A 19,709-nucleotide genomic window follows, 5' to 3' on the forward strand; every position below is an offset into this window, starting at 1 on the left:
TGTAGTGTTTTTAATCAATACACCCAATTTGTCCTGTGTAAAAAGCATCGTTATCGGCGATACCAGACCTGTATTTATTCAGTATCGGATCGATACCAAAATTCCCCTACACTGTAGAGAACTAGTAGTGGACTATATAGTAAATGAGGCCACTACCTCAATATACTTACTTAAATAAATTACTCTGATGTCTTGTATTCTTTATGAAGCTATGATTTGAATTATACTCTTTTTTTAGGTTTATCAGACATATTAGAGTGTAGGTCTCTGTATCTGGTCGGTTTCGCTGATACCAGCCTGAATTTTATTCAGTATCGGATTGGAAAGAAAACCTGTGGTATCGTACACCACTAATTACTAGACCTTTAGCTGCAGTACACAGAAAAGGCTTCTGGGAAATACTGCATATTTTTCAATTAATGGTGGTGAGTTGCAGCTTGTTTTTATACAGGCTATACATACCTGCAGCACACAGTATGGAGCGCACGAGCTGTCTGTTCTCAGCGTATGTATTCAGGTCAAATATATACTGTAAGCTCAAGAAGACACAGATTAGTACAAAACTTTGATGCTAGACCTGAGAGCCGGATTAATCCACCTGTATTCTGATGTGACAGAAAAAAAAAGCGACTATAAGGTTTCCAGTTTAAAAGAACAAAAACAGAAACATACCACACACTGTCTACACCTGTGCACACACAGACACAAATCACACCAGCTCACTCTGTGATCACAGCAGGAGAAACAAACAGTGCAGACTGACACAGACGTCTTTTCTTATTGCAATATCCATTTATTGTTCGCATCACACAAATCTTTACAAAACAGAGGGTTTTCTGCAGCGGGATGAAAGGAAACGAGTTCCTCCCTCAGAGCTGCAGATCTGAAGGAGACCTTCAGTGCTTTTTATTCACATGTCAGTCAACCGCGCTGTGTTAGTTCTTTGATTTAAAACGCGAGTCTCTAAAGACTTGACAGGAAAGTAAAGCTGTGGAGTTGAACCAGAGGAGAATCTGCCTCTTCACGTAGGATTTTTTTAACCCCCTCCTTTTTCATTCGCTCGTATCTCATCCGCGAATTCCTCGCGAACACCGACTGAGTTAGTGAGATTTTTGCACAAATGAGAAGCCTGCACTCGCACTCAGATTCACAGGCTGCTTTAATTTATTACGTTAAGATTGCGTTAAGGCATTTCTGCTTCATCGGAAGGATGGTATGGACTGGAAAGAAATGAGGAAAAACAAGAAACAAAGAGGCGTCATGCAGCAAAGGTCAAAGGTTAGAACGTCACATCTGTGCCGGTGGTGCAGTTGGTATCTCTGGTTCTCTCAAAGCCACCAATACTTCACACTTTTTATGGTTTTCTTCTGCTCACACGGTGTAAACTAAAAAAATATTCAGTAAATCTGAGATGACAGCAAACGGATTAACATGTAAGGGTAATATTATTCCTCGTATTCATAAAGCACATGGCTTGATAGAAAGTGCACTGACTCATGCTGTGGATATTCACGGAGTCCCCAAAGATGATGAATGTTTTATGGTGTGGGTTTTTAGAATGAAAGGGAATAAAAATTTCTCCCGTCTCGTCGGCAAATTTACAGTTTTATGAGAGCTGACTCGGCCAAATTAAACTGTACTGGTCAATGGTAGAAGGAGGATATGAAAGGACCATTACGTGCTTTTTTTTCTCTTTAAGTGTGCCATGCAACTTGCATTTTGAGCGTAGCTTTAGAAGATTGTTAGGTAAACAGAAAATTAACTAATCTTGTGAGCTCAAGCATTATAAAGAATCTTTTCCAACAAACAGTTTTAGTTCCCAATATCTTAAAGTTGCACTAATTCAAATGTTTATATCAAGGAAACCAAGAGCTACCACTCGACTCTTTAGTCATTCCGGTGTTTTGGAGCCTTGTAACACGGTTTCTGTGATTGTTTTTGGTTTTTGATGCTACGTTAAAACATGAAATTTTTGCCAAAGTTTCAGTCAGTGCGTTTACATGCACATCTTAATCGAAATTTGACTTTCTGAATGCGGTCTTTGTCCCAGTTTACATGCAATGGAGAAAATTGAATAACTGACGGGAACTTGTTCTCCTCCTCCACACTAGGTGGCGATATGCGTCTTGTCAGCAGGTTAATGTGGCCCCCTTTCTGGTTGACCTAATATGTCATATGATGAACAGCCGGAGTCATTCGTGCGGCAGACCGACATTTCAAACAACAACAAGATAGATAATAATTCAGCTTTTTAATCTCAACGTAGTGTGTGCGCTACTTATGGTGCTGACAAGATGGCGCTATCCCTCAGGTGGTTCTTCTGCCCTGTCTGTTTACCTTCATTTTCTTTGACTGGCTTTCTTTCCAGTTAAAGTCTGATTGAGCCGTATACATGCCAGAGAAAATCAATTTCCAATCGCATTATCTGGGTGTCTTTATTGGATAAGGAGAATGTGTTTACATGCGTTTAAGTTGTCCAGTTAAAGTCAGATTAAGGTAATAAATTGTAGTAATTAGTTTTTTTTCACGTGCATGTAAACGTACTGACTGATTGCATTTGTGAATGTGGCAAGATGCTAACTTAGCCACTTTAGCAACTAGCTGGTGAACATGGTGGAATGTCTAGCAGCTGAAGCTAGCTAACAATAACAGTTATATTCACGTTATGGCTCGAGACTAACTCTAAATGGATCTATGAAGCAGGACAGCGACAAATGGAAACCTGATGATCTCTGTATTAGCATCCAGGTGGTTAGCTTGACGTATGCTAGCATTACCAATGTGTCAGTAAACCAAGAACAGAAGAGGAAAAAAAAACAGGAGGGAAATTGTACAACTTGCAATTCATGATAAGATGAGTAACTGAAACCCCCTCAAATTCATAAACCTTTTCCAGTCCAGTGGGCAGATACAGTAGTTTGATGCAAAGAATTTTTCCAGCGTCATTCAGCATCCTCATAATAAATACAAGATTTTGTCCCCCCCAGGTCTCTACAGTGAGTGTTGGTGACACTTGTGTAAAAATCACACTCTCAATACAAAATAATATGTACAATATCATACAGTTTCGGTGTTAGAAAGTGGCTCAGGGGAAGGAATGTAGAGTAACAAGAAGGTGACGGGATGTAAGAGTGACGGTGTGTGTGCTTCTGATATGTTTGACTATGTGCTTTGTAAAAATTTTACTCGTGTGTGTTCTGTGCGTGTGTGTGTGTTTGCGTCGTCCAGCAGAGGGAAACATTTCACAGCACAGTGTCGGTATTATAGCCAAGATACGACAGAGAACATCGCGAAATAAAAATTGTGCGATTGTGAAGGAGGAAAAGGGGAGAGGGATATAATAATAATAATAATAATAATAATGATAATAAAAAACGTGGATTGAAAGGCGTGTGCAAATCAAAATCAGCAAAACTGTCCTCACGGCAACCACGCCGTGTACATTTCAACGTATAAACCCGTTCATCTCAAATCTCAGAGAGGAATAATTACACCAGTTTGCAGCAAAAAAAAAAATACAAAAAAGATACTGAGCGAAACAGGACACAAAAAAGTCAATTGGCACCACATGGAGAGTTTTGTATGAAGGCTCCTCATCTCAAAAGATACAAAAAAAAAAAAACAAGCAACAAAAAACTAATATTTGCTCCCGAATGCGACGTCTCGCTGTTGTGCCACCTGCAACTGGGCTTTGTCTCATCCTGCGTTTCATTTCACGTTGGCAAACATTTTTGGCATCTGAGAGTAATTGAAAAAGCAAAAAAAAAAAAAAAAAAACATGAAGAAGAAGAAGAAGAAGAAGCTAGCCAACTGGAGATGTCTGCACTTTCATCCTGTTTGCTTTAGTTCTGCAGAGAGATATGAGACGGATCCTTTGATCTGAGCAAACATCATCCGGAGCCGACTAGGGCGCCGCTACTCAAGACTACAGTTTGTGACATTGTGCGTGCATGAGATGCGTTTAGGTGTGTATGGCTTGCTAAAAGGATGTGTTTCTTTCTTTCTTTCTCTCTTTCTTAAAGGTAAATCTCAGCTTGTTTCCTTCCGCGGGCTTCTTTGGTCCAACATGGCAACCTCCGGACATTTACGCAAGTTACGCGCCTCCTTCCTCATTGAGTTGCAGAAAAAATAAATAAAGAAAACAAAATCTGTGGACATTCTCAGTGGTCACAGTTTCTCCGTACGCAGCACACCACTGAAGTTCATACAAAAAAAAAAAAAAAATAGTTAATAGAAGTACCTGACTGTACTGTAGTGTTCAGAGTTTTGCTTTACTGGACGTCCAGCAAAGAGAAAGTCTTTAAAGCCTATCGGTTCCCCAGGGGTTGAGAGGGCAAAAGGGTTTTTTTTTGTGTGTGTGTGTGCTTAATATATTAAGTGAGGCCTAGACCTGCGTGGAATAGGAGCGGTGCAGCGTTGCGTACCGCCCGGCCGGATGGGCGGCGCAGTGCGGCGAGTGCTGCTCCGGCTGGTCTAGACTTCGCTGGAAATGGAGCGAGACGGTATGAGGACATCGGGGGTGGCGGGGAACCGATAGGGCTGATGGTCATGTGATGTCGGTGAACGGAGATCCGCGCGGAGTCTGCAGGGGGAAGAGAGGAGTGAGAAAAGAGAGGAGGAGGAGAAGAAGAAGAAGGAAGAGAAAGAGAGGACGGGGGGAAAAAAAGGGGAAGGGGGGGCGGAGCAGAGAGAAAAGTGAAGAAAAGAATAATCAAGAGCAATGCAAGGAATGAGGTGGGGGGAACGGAAAACAGAAATAGTTTACGGAGATAGGCGGGGGAAGTGGCGATGGCGGGAGGGGAGGGGGGGGGTCAGAGTCGGTTAGAATGGTTGGACGTAGGCGTTGTAAGGTGGGGAGGAGGAGGTGAGTGCAGGATGCTGGAGGAGGGTGAGGGACAAGGGAGCAGATTGAGAGGAGAGTTGGGGAGACAGAGGAAAAGAGGCAGTCAGGTGAGGGTTAGTGACAGGGACAGACCACACAGGACGCAAGACAACTTCCAAAATACGTCACCGCTGAGAGAATCTCTTTAGGACGAGCTGCACTTTAAGGGACAAAGGGACACCTCTACCTCTTTATTGTATTCCATTTGTATTCTTTCCTCCAGTTTTGCATTAAATCAGAATTGGACAATTGCAGGGGTTTTCAAAGTGTGGGATAGTGAGCCCCCCTCCCCTCAGTTATTATTACTATTATTACTGTTATTGTTGATGCTCTGTATGTGCCACGCGCACTTGGTCTTTAAACTTTGGTGCTTAGTCGTTAACTAGCACCTCTTTGCTAATAACACTCAGTACGTTTACATGCATGTGAAGAAAGCGAATTATTGCCTTAAACGACTTACTTACTCCAACTAATATCAGAGTTCTCCTTATCCAAGTAACACAGATAACGCAATTGGAAATCGATTTTCTCCGGCATGTATGCACCTTCATCGGACTAGACAACGCGTGTGCACATGCTCCACAGCCGGTCGCAGAAGAAGAAGAAGGTAAACAGAGCCGGTAGAGGAACCACCTGAGAGAAAGCGCCATCTTGTCTGCACCAGAAGTTGCGCGCACATTAAAAATCTGAACTATTATCCATCTGGTTGTTGTTAGAAATGCTGGTCTGCCTCATGTACGACTCTATGTTTATCATATGACGTGAAAGGTCAACCGGAACGGGGGCCGTATTAACTCACTGAAAAGACACATGTTGCCACCTAGTGTGGAGGAGGAGGACAACTTCCCATCAGTTATTTGATTCTCTCTGTTGCATGTTAACTGTCCCCATTTTACACGTGAAAAAAAGTAATTATTGCCTTAATACAACTTTAACTGGACAACTTCAGGGCATGTAAATGCGTTACTCTGGCTAATATCAGAGTTCTCCTTATCCAACTAAGACAAATAATGCAATTGGAAATTGATTTCTCCGGCATGTATACGCCTTAATCGGAGTTTAACTAGACAACGCGTGTGCACATGCTCCACAATCGCCATCCATTGTCAGGACCAATAAATAATCAGAGTCAAACTTCCTCCATTTTGTGCTCGCCCCAGACTGTGTCCTCTCTCACTTTCACTTGATTTACCATACTAAAAATCGATCCATTTTGCCCCTCGCATACACTGTAGTTAGCTAACCGTTTTATTTATTTATTTTTTTTTTTCAGGTTTATTTTTTCTCCTCTGGCGCCCCCCAGGGGAGGCGCGCCTCACACTTTGAAAACCGCTGGTATATTGCATCTCAGCAGTGTCAGTCTGACTCAGAGTCAAAGCTACAAGTGACACTCTACATCCCTGATAACAAGAGAATGTGTAACACTGCAGACTTCTGCAGAGAGGTAGAGCCTCTTTGGGAGGCAAACACTAGACTATTACTCATTTCACACCACTGCAACAAATCTCACCTGCGTTCTTATCAGGCTACAAGCAGGCTTTGGTGCCCAGAGATTTAAAGGATTCACTTGGGTGTGTTTGCTGGGACATGGGGTTCACGTGGGGCTCGGATCATGCACGTTTGGCGATTTTATTTCTTTTTTCGGGAAGGGGAGGAGGAGGAACAAGAGGAGGATTCAGTTAAGAGACAAGGGGTGTGTATCTCGGTCCTTTGGGGAGCACGGTCGTGCCTCACACCCACCCTCGCCCCTTACCTGAGGGCCACTTAACTTTTCGAGTGGACTCTCCACACAGGGCAGCGTCACCATCGGCATGCCCAGGACCGACTCGGGGCGCTGGGGTCGCGGTGGAGGAGGAGTGGGCTGCAGCTGCTGGAAGTTGTTTATCACACAAGCCACCTGGAGACAGACCGGGAGGAAAGAATAGAAGAAGATCAGGAGATTGGAACCTGCAGCTTTTTCTCTGAATCGTACTTTTAAAAAGAGCGGGCTGTAACTCAGAATTTGAAGGAAGTTGCAAGTCATGATAAAAAATATGTAAGTATCTGCTCTAATGTGAGCTGCAAACATTAGCATGCCTGGATTACTAGCTACCTATCTACCTACACCAGGTTCATTTATTACCTCTTAAATTACCTCATACCTTTTGTGTGATCGTCAAGAAGATGTTCCTCATACTGGGAATTTTGTAAATTCAGGGCTAGTATCGCCGATACTTTTTTTTTTTCCGATACGAAATGTCACGATCTTTGTGATTTAAACCATAACAAACTAATAATAAATATAAAAATTGCTCACAACAACTCTTGAGGAGTAATTCGTTGGATGTATAGAAAAGAAACTGTGACAAAAGTATCGGTTCCATCACGCTAGTATCGATCCGATACCGATACTGGCCTTGGTATTAAGATTGATACGCCCAGCTCCACTCCACATATGAGCTCTTAAAGGGCAGCTTTTCCTTCCCAACGTTGAGTTACATTCGAATGCTAAGGCTACGCTAACGCTAGTGGGAATAGAGCAACCTGCTTTAAAACATTTCCAATGAAAGCAGCTGATATGAAGCCCTGATGCGTTACTTAAGTTTTTAAAACCCAGCGATGTCATCGACAATATCAAGAAGCGCTTCAGCAGCATTTCATGACAACAAGGCGACGCCATAAGCGCGTCGTAGCTTTTGTCGCTCGGTCTGAACTCAGGGCGAGACTGACTAACTTTACAGATCAGGCCACGCTCCTTGCCGTCGTGCTTTCACAAGTTATGACTCATGTTACCACTTGAACGCCAAGCATCATTGTAAAAAGTGCCATGGGGGTAAATGAGCACTGCTCAGAAAATGGCCAATTACCAACTTTCTTTACTTATCGTTAAAAGAGAGAGGTTTGAAGAAGCGATCAAAAAAAATTAAGCATCGCTTAAATCATAGCATGAGTCAAGTATCCAGTTCTCACCAATACATTTCCTTCCATATGCAGATTATTTTCCAAGTGTGGACATGAAAAATAAATGTGATTTCCTTTCAGATTTCTCATCTCACCAAAAACACGGCGATGGCTCCCCCGGTGAAGAATCCAGCCAGGACGTCGGACCAGTGGTTGCGGTACTCGGCCACCCTGATCACGCCGACCAGCATGGCCAGGCAGAGCAAGGTGAGGCTGATGGTGGGCTTGGTGAGCCGCGTGCCTTTGGTCCTAAACACCAGTGTCACGTACATCTGCAGGAAGCCACAGCCAGTGCAACAAACAGAGGAAACCACAAAGAGCATGCAAGCAGTAAGCTGTCAGGGTCACAATGCATCTTTATTTTAAGATGGGTTCAGACTGAACATAGAATAGGCCATAAAGAGCAGGTGTCAAACACACGGTCCGTGGGCTAAAAGTGGTCCCCCAGAGCGGCTAATTTGGCTGCAGCATGAATTTGCAAAGTGAAAAAAATTACATAGAAAACTGCATTTTTTCAATTAAAAATAACTGCTATCTCCAATTTGTCCACTGACAAATGTGGCCAAAATGTTAATATTTTTCTTTAAAATATTCTTTTTTTAAAGGATAGTTTACTAAATGTAGACATTCTCCTAATTTATTTGGAGAAAACAAATGGAAAAAGCCTGGAGTTGTTGTTACTTATAGGCTATTTTTCTTTTACGTTACTGATCCGGCCCGGTTGAGATCAAATTGTGCCGCATGTGGCCCCCAAACTAAAATGAGTTTGACACTATTGCCATAAAGGAAACACCCCGGCCCTTCAGGTGGACATCGTGGGACTTGAATTCTGAAAAAATATAGTCAACGTCAGATCATATGTGCAGTTTATCAAGGTTAAAAAAACGCTGGTCAATTTTTCCTGAAATCTGGTCCCATGATGGATCCACCAGAACGGGTAGGACTTCCCTATTTTACAGTTGGTGAAAGTACAACACAGACAAAAGTGCATTTGATTTAGAGGCTTGTGCTTCAAAATTAGCCAATACTCCATGAGTCTAGTCAGATAGAAAAGGACAAGTTTACAGAAATGTGGGATGATTGGTTCTTAGATCAGTTTTGAGCCCTTGCCTTCAGTGCTCAGGGCAGGAAAGCTTTCTGGCAGAAAGGCTTTAGGAAGTCAGATGAGGTATCAGGATTTCTGTCAGAAAATCTTCTCTGGTGAGAACATGGTAAGAGTGAAGAGAAAAGTTCCCAACTGCTTGCAGAACGTGGTCAAAACTGAAAAAAGCTGTGTCACCTCCAGCATGCTGTGACCTACCACTGTGTACACCGCAGAGTAGACGCTGAGCGCTGCGTCCTTCGACGGGAAGGATTTGCGAGCGGACATGACGATCAGCGGGTTGCCCGTACAGGCGCGGCGCTCTGTGATGTACTGCATGGTGGACTGGCAGCCCAGCGCGGTGTAGTTGGGTCGACAGGCCGACAGGAAGTGAGGCGTCTGGTTTCCTGTCACCACCTGCCCGGCGTTGGCGAAAATGCTGGTGGTGAACAGGCCAAAGGCATAGACCCCTGGGGTAGGAGACAGGTTTGAGGAAGAGTTTTGACAGGGAAGCGGGAAAGTTGGTGGAAAACGTGATAAAGAAACGGCATACTTTTACAAACAGGCAGAAAAAAAAGAAAAGCATTAGATAGTTATCTGAGAGTGAGATCAAAACACTTTGAGATAAAACGTCTGATAATATGTTTTTCCTCCTTAAAATAGCCCCGGCACATTATTATCAGCTGAGGTGTGAAATTGCAACAGAATCCTTCACCTCAGCTGATTCAGCTCAAGATGCTGTTTAATATTCATGAGCGTCCTCCTGCTAGGATCGTGAACATTCTGCCTCAAAGATTTCACCACGTTTTATCATCCAATTAACAGTTACATGCACGAGCTCTGGTTGACAAACTGAGGTGTAGCAGGTCACGTTTCGACAATTGAACCTCTTCTCTCATCGGGTTTTGATCTTTTTTTGTTCTCGCCGCTTTGCCGCTCTTCACCGGCAAAGTCGCACATACCGGCTATAAAAGTGACATTTCACAGGCCTATAAAGAGCAGAGGGCCTGTGTAGTACAAAACGCCTGGCTTACCTAGGAAGCGTATTATGCGTCTCAGCAGGGGGTTGAAGTAGCAGCAGTCTGCAGTGACAATGGTTTTCTCTTGGGTTCCCTCTGCCTTGGTGAAGAAGGCACACAACTCTCCAACGAGAATCTGGGAAAACAGAGCGGTTGGTGGAAAATGGTCAGCGCAATATTGAGGGTCACTGTTGGTGAGACACAACAAATCAGCCAGTGAGGCAGCTTCACATTCTGTGTTTTAATCAAAGATGCTCAAATGAAAGCTGCGCTAATGTTATAAAAAACAAACATACTTCCTGTTTCCTAAGTGTTGTGAATACTGTGTGGATAAATGAAAGATAGAAGAACAGAACAGAATTTATTCGTATAGCCAAAAATTGTTAGGTCGGATATTTGTGGTTGTTAGCTGACATTAGCTAACTAGTAATGCTTTGCCATGCTAAGATAATGTGTGCGGGATTGAAATAATTTGAAATAAGTAGAAAATCAGAAGCACACATTCAGTAACATTTTAGCAGTGTTATTTCATTCATATTAGTTTTTTTCTTTTCTTTTTTTTTGTCAGCTCTTACGAGAACATGCCGCTGCTTGAAACTAATTTTCTCCTGTTTGAAAAAATTGTCACAATATTTTTGGAAGGTACATGAACTGTTCAAAATGGGTCAAGAATTTAATTCCAATGACTATAGGTCGAATTAATCTGGTGGTCAGGTGCAAGTCTCCTGTAGGTGTGAATGAACTAGCTAACAGCTAATCCATTCAAGCTAAAATGGAGGAAAAGTAATTTCTATTCATCTGGTAGTTTGGTTTAGGACCAAGCAAATGTTACCATGCTAAAATGCTAAACAAAGATGGTGACCATAGTATATATTACTTTCTAAATGTGCCATTAGGGTTAGGGAGCCTTGTTTTACAATATTCACAACCTCATGGTTTTGTCGGTATACATACAGCATATATATATGCAGCAATTTAATCCTATTTCCTTTGTGATTGTACAGTATGTCTGAGGAAAATGTCGATATTCCCAACAGCCTGACCAGTCTTTGCATTTCCTAGGCTAAGGTACGTCATGGACTGCTTGATAAACTGTTAGCCTTAAACTGTTAGTTACTTACAGTTAGTTACCACTTGCACGCCAAGAGTTTTGTGTACATGATTTCCCATTGCATAACCATAATCTTGTGAGTTCTATTTGAAGGCAGCATTTGACTCTTAGTCTAGTTTGCTAATGTCAGATATTTATGTACATGCCTCTAAATAGAGGATCATTTGGTCAGAACACACTGTGCAAAAAAACACCAAATGAACAACCTTCATTAATTGTCACAGATGCAAACACACTACAGCGTGAAAGCGTCTGTTATCAGAAATGGCAGTTGCAGAGCGCCCACAGTTTCACTGCTGGCTGCGTGATGAGCATCAGGCTCAGACTCTGGTCAGGTGACTGTGTTTCAATTTGTTCCCTGCGAGTCTGAACAGCGGTGCCTCTCCAGACTGATGATCCTTAATGGGCTGCAACTGTGAGACTCATCTGTATGAGAGCCTGCAGCACTCAAAAACACTAGCACACGCTAAAAGCTCCAGCGCCGTCTGTGAACAGCTATCCATGACAAAGATAAGATTCATCTTAAATAATCCTGACACACAGACACATCAACCACCCTTCTGTTTTCCACACTTGTGCCTCACAGCGGCAAAAGTCTGAAGCGCTGCTGACTAAACCGAAAGAACTAGCGATGCAGAGGGAGACAGAAAGGCGAGAGATGAGGAGAACGATCGGTTTCAGCCAAGTCCCGAGCTTACAAGCTTTTCCAAGAGTGTCCAGCCAAGTCAAAGGAGCTAATTGCATGCGGCAGTGCTGTGAAGTGCATGCCCAGCCGAGTGATTTCTTCCATTAGCGAGACCAAACCCTACTGGGTGTCCCATGGCAACCCTCAAAACGCTAATATGAGCATGAAATCAAACTGAAGGGGGTTAATCGGAAGCTTTAAATCAGGAATGTTGGGGGCAATTAAAAGGAAAACATAGTGGCTGTTTCCATGGGGACCGCATGTCTGCAGAGCCTACGTACAGCACGATACGCGAGATAAGAGTGGGCTGTCACTGGCAGACAAAGGGGGTTCAAGAGGGACAAGGGCTCTTGAACATTTTACCAAGGACAAAGCTGGAAAGGAGTGGGCGGCAAGCCTTTTTGGAAGCAGAGTTGTACCACTACCCCATTAAGCATTCGCAGAGAGGGCGTAATCTGTGTATCCATGATAGGACGCTTTACACAGTCAGTTATGCACACTGGACTCAGCAGTTTCAGGCTGATTTCACGATTTGTTCAACCAGCGAAATCGAGACGAGAGGAGGTCTGGGCTGACAATGCTTATATAGACGTAGCACTCTTGATCTCATTGTATTTTCTTGTACGATAGCAATATGTTTTTTTAATTAATAATTTCTCGTACCACTATCTCTTCTCGTGGTAAACTCTTCCGTTCTGGTGTGGACGACCCTGTAGCCCCTGGCTGCCCAATCTGAGGCCCAAGGACCAAACTTGGGTTGGAAAAGGATTATCTTTTTACCAAGGTTGATTCCACCGCAGTGTAAGCTTGCTTGCCAATTGATTAGGTACAGCTGCTTGTTAACCAGCTAATCAGCCAATCACATGGCTGCAGTTCTATGCATTTAGGCATGTAGACAACTTGCTGAAGTTCAAACAGAGCATCAGAACGTAGAAGAAAGGGGATTTAAGTGACTTTGAATGTGACAGAGTAAAGGAAAGGTTGTCATTGTTTTGAGGATAAGGAAAAATGAGGTTCAGATATACTGAAAGGAAAAAGTTAATGGGGTCACGGGAATGACGTCTCCACGTGTGGGTTGCGTCCGTGTGAATCGTGTGTTGCGTTATTTCAACCAACACTCCCGCATCGTGTCTGTGGAACGGGCCCCTGCTCCTTCAAGGAGTCACGGTTCACTATGACGAGGCCGTCAATGCAGTTTAGAGACAACAGGATTATAATGCCTTGAAATGAAACTGCCCATCGAATCTATACAACAAGCCAGCGAGTATTACATGCACACTCAGATGCATCATTCAGAAGCAGAACAAGAGGAGAGGAGTAAAGGGATGAAACATTAATGCAGACATGATTAAGTCTCTGAGCGTTCACGATTTTTTTTTTTTTTTTTGTCCGTGCAAGGCAGTCGGAGGATCCTGCTCTGTGTGTGTGTGTGTGTGTGTGTTTAAGTAATAAGATCTCGATTTGTGTCACTGGGTATTAGTCAAATGCGAGCGGGGCTTTTTATGAATACTATTAGGAAGTGATAAGCTGGGATGTTTTATTCTGAGATGAATGTAGAGGATTGTGGAGCAGGACGTGAGTAATGTTAGAGGAACATTTTTGGATAAATGTGGTTTATATTTACATTTCCAAAAGTAATTTTATAACTAAACCCGAATATGCACAATATTCAGAAAGCTGAGGAAATTTGCAGGATGTACGCACATTCACCACAAGCTGCTTTATAAGTTACGGTGAATGCGTAAGATTTAATTACCGTGTGTTTCCCTCACTTGGGGATTAGATTGAGGATGCAGGAGACAAACAGGCACGTCATGTGGAATGATGTCAATAAAGCTGCGAGGGAACAAATCGGGCATCTCGGAATCAGCCTGCGTCTAAGGATGCAGATTGCTTTCATTAATATTCTCGATTCCCGTCCGCAAATAGCATTAGACACTGTTCAGTCTGTGTTAGCGATAAAATGAGGTGGTAAAAAAAAAAAACATATGGAGAGGAAAGACAGTTGCAAATGTAATTTATTCTAGGCCTTGAGCAGGTAAATAAATAAAAAAAAACAACAATTTCTGCAAGAAGCACTGAGAGTTTTGATAAAGTTTTTATCGTCAATTCTAAGTTTATGTTTGACTTAATGTGGAAAGTCTTAGAGTGGAGCCCCTGAAAACACGATTTAAAAATTTGCATGAGCAAATATGCAGCAATCAAAGCTCAGTTTAGGGGGAAAACCTTACAGTTCATTTATGAGGAATTTAAAAACCAGAATATCCAGTGTGTAAATGCCTGGTGTGGTTTGATTAGATTTGACTGGCATCATTTGCAAAGCCCTCGCTAACACTAAAGGCTCGTCAGCGTGTGAGTTGATTCCAAATTACCAAACTGCTTGTAGTCGCTCTTTTTGCACAATAACCTTCTTGTGTGCTCCAAATGTTTCCAAGTGAAGCAAGTAGCACATAGAGATATTACTAAAGCACAGACAGAGCTGGCTATTTGGTGATAGGAACCAAAAGATGTGGACGGTTTTTTTCCTCCTCAGGAGAATTTGTGCTGGCATCCAGAGCCAGATCTGGTCATTTTGACGCCCTAGGATTCTGAAAGCACCACGAGGGCTTGGACAGCTTTTTCGTGATGACAGGATCTCGGCCGTTGCCTCAAAGTTTGCCTGTCACCGCTATAACTCGCTGAATCACATTGACAATCATGGTCTCTTGTCGCCAAATCCCTGCTACTCTCTTTCTTTGTCTACGCCCCTTACGAAAGAAATCAAGAAATAAGTTCTAAGGGTCTTTGACTACTCTCAAGAAAGTCACGAAAGCCTTCCCCAGCTGACGTCACCAGCATGCTTCCATCTTCTTTAAGCCAGCGTTTTGATGAAAGATTCACTTTAGTCTAGAAAATATTTGAACAGATCTGAGGCAGAAGATCTTTACTGTAACTTATTTTACTTATTCCCAGTGATTTCATCCTAGCCCTAGCCATTAGACTGCTGAACATTTGCTAGAGGTGCTAGACCTTAGATTTTATCTACACAGCTTCCCATGTGTATGTCACATTATCCGTAGCATTCGACATTTTCATAAAACCAGATGTAACAAAAAAATCTGAATGGGATTGTTTTTACTATTAAAACTGAATTTTAATTTGATGCAACAGAGAGGAGTGGTGCATTTGCTCGCCATTCAGCCAAAACTAGTTCATCGTGTGTCTGCCACTGTCAGAATTAGTGTGTAGATTTTTTTCCCTCTCATTCAGATGCTTTATATTTGACATGAACTATTTGTGTGCTCATCTTCAATGAGTACTGTTTTTGCTGAGACGTTGCCATGCAACAAGCGGGATAATTTAGGTACGCCTATAAATAAAGCAAACAACATGTAGTCTAATGTGTTAATTAGTGAGCTTTAGAGGTGATGGAAGTCGATTTTATTACTTATGAAGTGCTGCTTCTTCTCATGTTTGGTCTTTACACCGAGCTGACCTGTTGGTGACCCGTATTTGAGAGGTTTGGCTCAAGACCTTTAAGAGTTTTGTTGTTAAAAGTTTTAGATAATTCTTCCTGTAATAAAAGTCCGTAGCTTCTGCGTAAAGTTCTTCAACAATCGAGTGTGGATAAACTCCAAATGGCAAGAAATGCAATCAATCATTTGTAAATTATTAATCAAAAAACATTTTCAGTCTTTCTCTGAGTCTAATCTAACGAAGGCATGCAGCTCTTGTTCTGCACAGACCCATTGGAGATCCACTTCAGTGAAGCGCAACTCTGCAGCCATAAGAACTAATGCCTCTGACAAGATTGGGAAACGTACTCATGTGTGAAGTACGAAGAGATGCCTAGCTGTCACTGGCATCCCATTATCTCTCATCATCTAGGGCGAACTCAATCTCCGCGATGCATTGTATACATGAGGTTTGGGCTAATGGATGAGACGAAAGACACTGCACTTGTCTGAGTGCATCAGGATCAGCCCCACCTTTACTCGCATGTGGTTCTCAGCGGGGTTTTGACAATAAACAGCGAAAAAGAGTGGAGCCAGGACGTGTCCAATAAGACGCAGAAGTTTATTAAGGATATGACATGAAAGGGAAAGATGATTGAGGTGAAAAGGTGATCTTTTTTTCCCGGATGAATGGACTTAAACTTGATAATGAACAACACAATTGAATACACAGAGCAGCAGCTACAAAAAATTGCCCACCCACTCATGCACATCCACAGCGAAGCCCTTCAATCGAGCACATGTAGCCATTGTTAGTCTGCTGAGAATCTGCCCAGATATCCAAACATTTATTTGCGGCATCTCATCTCTTTATCACCATTTAGCAGCAACCCCCCCTCTTCCCATTCAGTCTTTCATGTTCCTCCTTTACCTTCGATTGTTTTCCACACTGGCAGGAAAAGTAGGTTATATATATATATCTATCTATATATATATATATATATATATATATATATATATATATATATTATATATTTTATATATTATATCTATCTATATATATATATATATATATATATATATATATATATATTCTTTGTCTTTTTCCTTATGTTTTTATCCAGTTCGATTTTACGCCAAAGCCCCCCTTCCCCGAGCTCTGTTACATCCTCTAAAAATAACCATCAATGGGATGTATAGCTGTTTATACTCTCTCTCTCTCTCTCTCTGAAGAATTGTACATTATTTATTTACAATGGACCATTGTGTGATGTTTGGGTCACAGAGTTGAGGTAAGATAGATGCCAGCTAACCACGCTTGAGCAGACGTTTCTTGGACTTTTTTATTTTATTTTATTTTATTTTATCCTGTATGGTTAGGGATAAACCAGGTAATACTGGAAATCTGATATACATCATAGATGAAACTTCATTACCATTCAGAAAGCCATTCAAGAAGTTAATGCTCTGTAATTACCTTTCCCCAAAGATCTCATTTGTAACATCAATCTGGGCATTAGTATTCCAATAATAATCCAAATCAGAATAACAAGTAACGTTTTATGTGTCCAACTTAATCAGAGCAGGCAGGTCTGATTTACAAAAAAGATTGAGAAGGGTGAAAGATCTGAAATCTCTCCACCAATGAGGCGGTGGACAGAGGAGCAACACAGTCATGTGCGTCATTTAAGTGCCGTGGAGTTGAATTTATTTACAACAAAACATCTCTGATTGGTTTTAGGACTATCCAAGAGTGTGTACAGGTATTATTTTCGGTTCAAATCAAATTCACAGACTCATATTTGGACAAGAGTTTAGTGTGTCTATGCCTGGTGAGCACGTTTTATCTGATCTTTCTGGTTGGAAAAAATCAATTCTTTCTGAGCACAGTTGCCCCAAATGGGATAAGATGAGTATCCGGGGGGAACAAAAACATGGAGATAGAAAAACAACCGGTTGTTGGACTCCTGGTGTAATCAGACATGCAATCTCCAAATCATTAAAAAAACATATTGAACAATGTATCCCTGTTGTAGAAAAAAACAAGCTCTTAGGCAACAACAACATAAACAAGATGATAAAATCGGTTAGGGTTAGTCCTAGGGTTAGGGTTAGGGTTAGACCTAGGGTTCGGCAAAATATGCTCTGAAACAACAATTTCATTTTTTATGATCAATCATCAGTAGGTTTGTGTTTAACTTTATATTTAATTCAGAAGAAACAGAAAAATGTTCTTGGAAACTAGGTACATACAGTATCCTCCAGGGGTAAACCCTTCAATCCAAGACAAGAGAGTTCAACCGAACAACCTTTACACCCATTTATTCATCTGTTTCATCACTTTGATTCCTTCCAGAGCTTCTGCCTCCTCCTGCTTTGCTGCCTTTCATCTTGGCCTGATCATTTTCTAGGCCGAAACACTCACAGTGTCACAGAAAGACGCCGATTTGGACCAGTGTCCCCGCGGTAAGAAGTAAGAATAGAGCTGGAGATGCACCCCTGTTGCGAATGCAGATTGGGGCTTTGGCGTTTGTCAGAGATCTCTGAGGTGCTGAGTGATGCATGGCAGTCCACCAGACTCCCAGGACCCCTGAGGTGTCTCTCCTCTGTGCATGAGTCAGAAGCGGATCAAAGCTAAGCAGCAGAAATGACAGCCGCTGCTCGGTCTAATCTCATTTCACAGGAATGGAGTGACTCCTGCCGAAACCACTAGTTAGGCAGGAGGACGGCATAAACTCTATCCCGGTCGCACCATTTGCTGCTTTGCCAATCAGGTTGATGCAATACCCAGGTGAGAGAGAGGAACTGGTTGAGGTAACAGAGAAAAGAGAAGGTGGCAGCAGGGACAGGGAGATTGGAGGTGATATGAGTGTCAAAATGGTTTGCAATCCTCTGCTGGCTTGGGTTGGGTGATTACCATCGTGAGCAGTTAGATGAACGCAGTTACTGTGTTCCAGGCAGAGTGGGAACTGTGCAGACTGTGGCAAATTATCCTTCTGTATGGATATCGGCACCATGCTTAGATAGAACAGATAGAGCCCCTTTAATGTGCAGCCAAGAAAACAACACAAACCTCTTCTTTCCATGAACAGAGATTTTTTTTTTGCACTGATTTTCTTTAACACACTCAATAACATCACCTCCTCTTGTATTATATTTTCTCATCATTGCCCTGCCCTGCCCTCGCCGTGGTAGGATCAGCAACAGAAGTCGAAGGGGCAGAAGCCAGAAAGCTTTCACCCGGACACATATGCTCCCAATGGCAGCCGGTGTCACAGCCACCACCTCTATAACGGAGCCCACCCTGCCATCTGCTGTCATTAACCAAGGTTAGCAACATACAGTCAACGACTGCGTTGTGGACATGAAATAAGGTAAAGACGGCCGGTTGGGAAGACCAAAGAACTAAAAGAAAACAGAGTGACTGATGAGAAACCATTGATCTGGTCTGTGCAACTGTGCGTGAATGTGAGAGTTTTCTTTTAGGGCTGGTGTGAGGTCATGGTTCGTGCGGGTGAGGCATAGAGTAGTTTAATGCCAGTCCACTGACATCACAGCTGAGGGGGAGAGGTCGTCGACAGGACACCTCTGAAAAACTGTCAGTATTCACAAGGCTGAGTGCACTTTGGCAATATGAGGCCAACTGGACGGGATTGTCTTGGTAAATTACTGACTACAAATACACTCTAAAAAATGAAATGTTGTACTTAATCTATTAATGGCAACCTGGTCCTCCCAAACCATGGTAGTTTAAATCTGAAATATAATATGCGATCAATCATAACAACATAATCCAAGTTTAAATCTAATCAAAGTGTGTTAAGCAAATGCTACACTATGTAGAATTACAATGAATTAACACAACATTTTGTAATTGAATTTGCTAATGACTAGTTGAACCAATTCCACATCACTACACCACTACACCACAGCTATTAAGTAACAGCAGTAATTTCACCAGTGGGTCGGGAGGAGTCCCACAGATACTTGATCAGTTTGGGATCTAGTGAATCTGGAGGTCAGGTCAACACCTTCATGTTTTTGTTCCTAAACAGTTTTTGTGGTTGCATCCTGCTGGCGATGGCTGCTGCCATCAAGGAGTGTCATTGCCATGAGGTAGGGGATTGATTGTGTGATTGGTCTGGTCTAGGTGGGTGCTACATGTCTAAGTAATATCACAACTAATGCCAGATCCAAACGTTTCCCAGCAGAACACTGATTGTCACAAGATGGTCGTTGTTATTCACTTTTCCTGTCAGTGGTTTTATTGATGTGGCTGATCGGTGTATGTAGCATCCACCTTGTTGGAAGGTATCAATTACTTTCAAGTAGAAAGGACCAAGTTCAAATGAAGTCAAAAGTCACTGTCAACTCCAACATGAATCTTTTTCAAAACATAGGTCCACACATCTAGTAGTGGCTGATTTATTAAAGATTTAGAAGATGTTTATTGCAACGTGCAAACCCTTTGTAACGGGTGTCCTGTTAGAATCACTTTATTTTTAGTCAAATGTATAAATAAGAAAAGGTGAGTGCAGGTACATGTTGGAATGCTGC

The 19,709-nt window shown here is 42.2% G+C and overlaps 1 protein-coding gene across 4 annotated transcripts in view; it reads right to left on the bottom strand.

Annotated features, from left to right (window-relative positions):
- Positions 1-772: 772 nt before the first annotated feature.
- Positions 773-19,709, bottom strand: part of plppr2a (phospholipid phosphatase related 2a) — a 48,363-nt gene continuing 29,426 nt past the window's right edge. For 2 of the 4 annotated variants that reach the window (XM_047572422.1, XM_047572424.1), the window contains 5 exons: positions 9,938-10,058; positions 9,123-9,373; positions 7,918-8,094; positions 6,652-6,779; positions 773-4,582 (listed from right to left, as the gene is read on the bottom strand). In XM_047572422.1, the coding sequence (XP_047428378.1) occupies positions 4,474-4,582; positions 6,652-6,779; positions 7,918-8,094; positions 9,123-9,373; positions 9,938-10,058 (786 nt within the window). In that variant the 3' untranslated portion in view covers positions 773-4,473. Of the gene's footprint in view, positions 4,879-6,635; positions 6,780-7,917; positions 8,095-9,122; positions 9,374-9,937; positions 10,059-19,709 lie in introns of all 4 variants that reach the window. The other 2 variants (XM_047572423.1, XM_047572425.1) reach the window with 2 other exon arrangements.

This window comes from Mugil cephalus, chromosome 20 (genome assembly GCF_022458985.1).
Source record: "Mugil cephalus isolate CIBA_MC_2020 chromosome 20, CIBA_Mcephalus_1.1, whole genome shotgun sequence".
Lineage (NCBI taxonomy): Eukaryota > Metazoa > Chordata > Actinopteri > Mugiliformes > Mugilidae > Mugil > Mugil cephalus.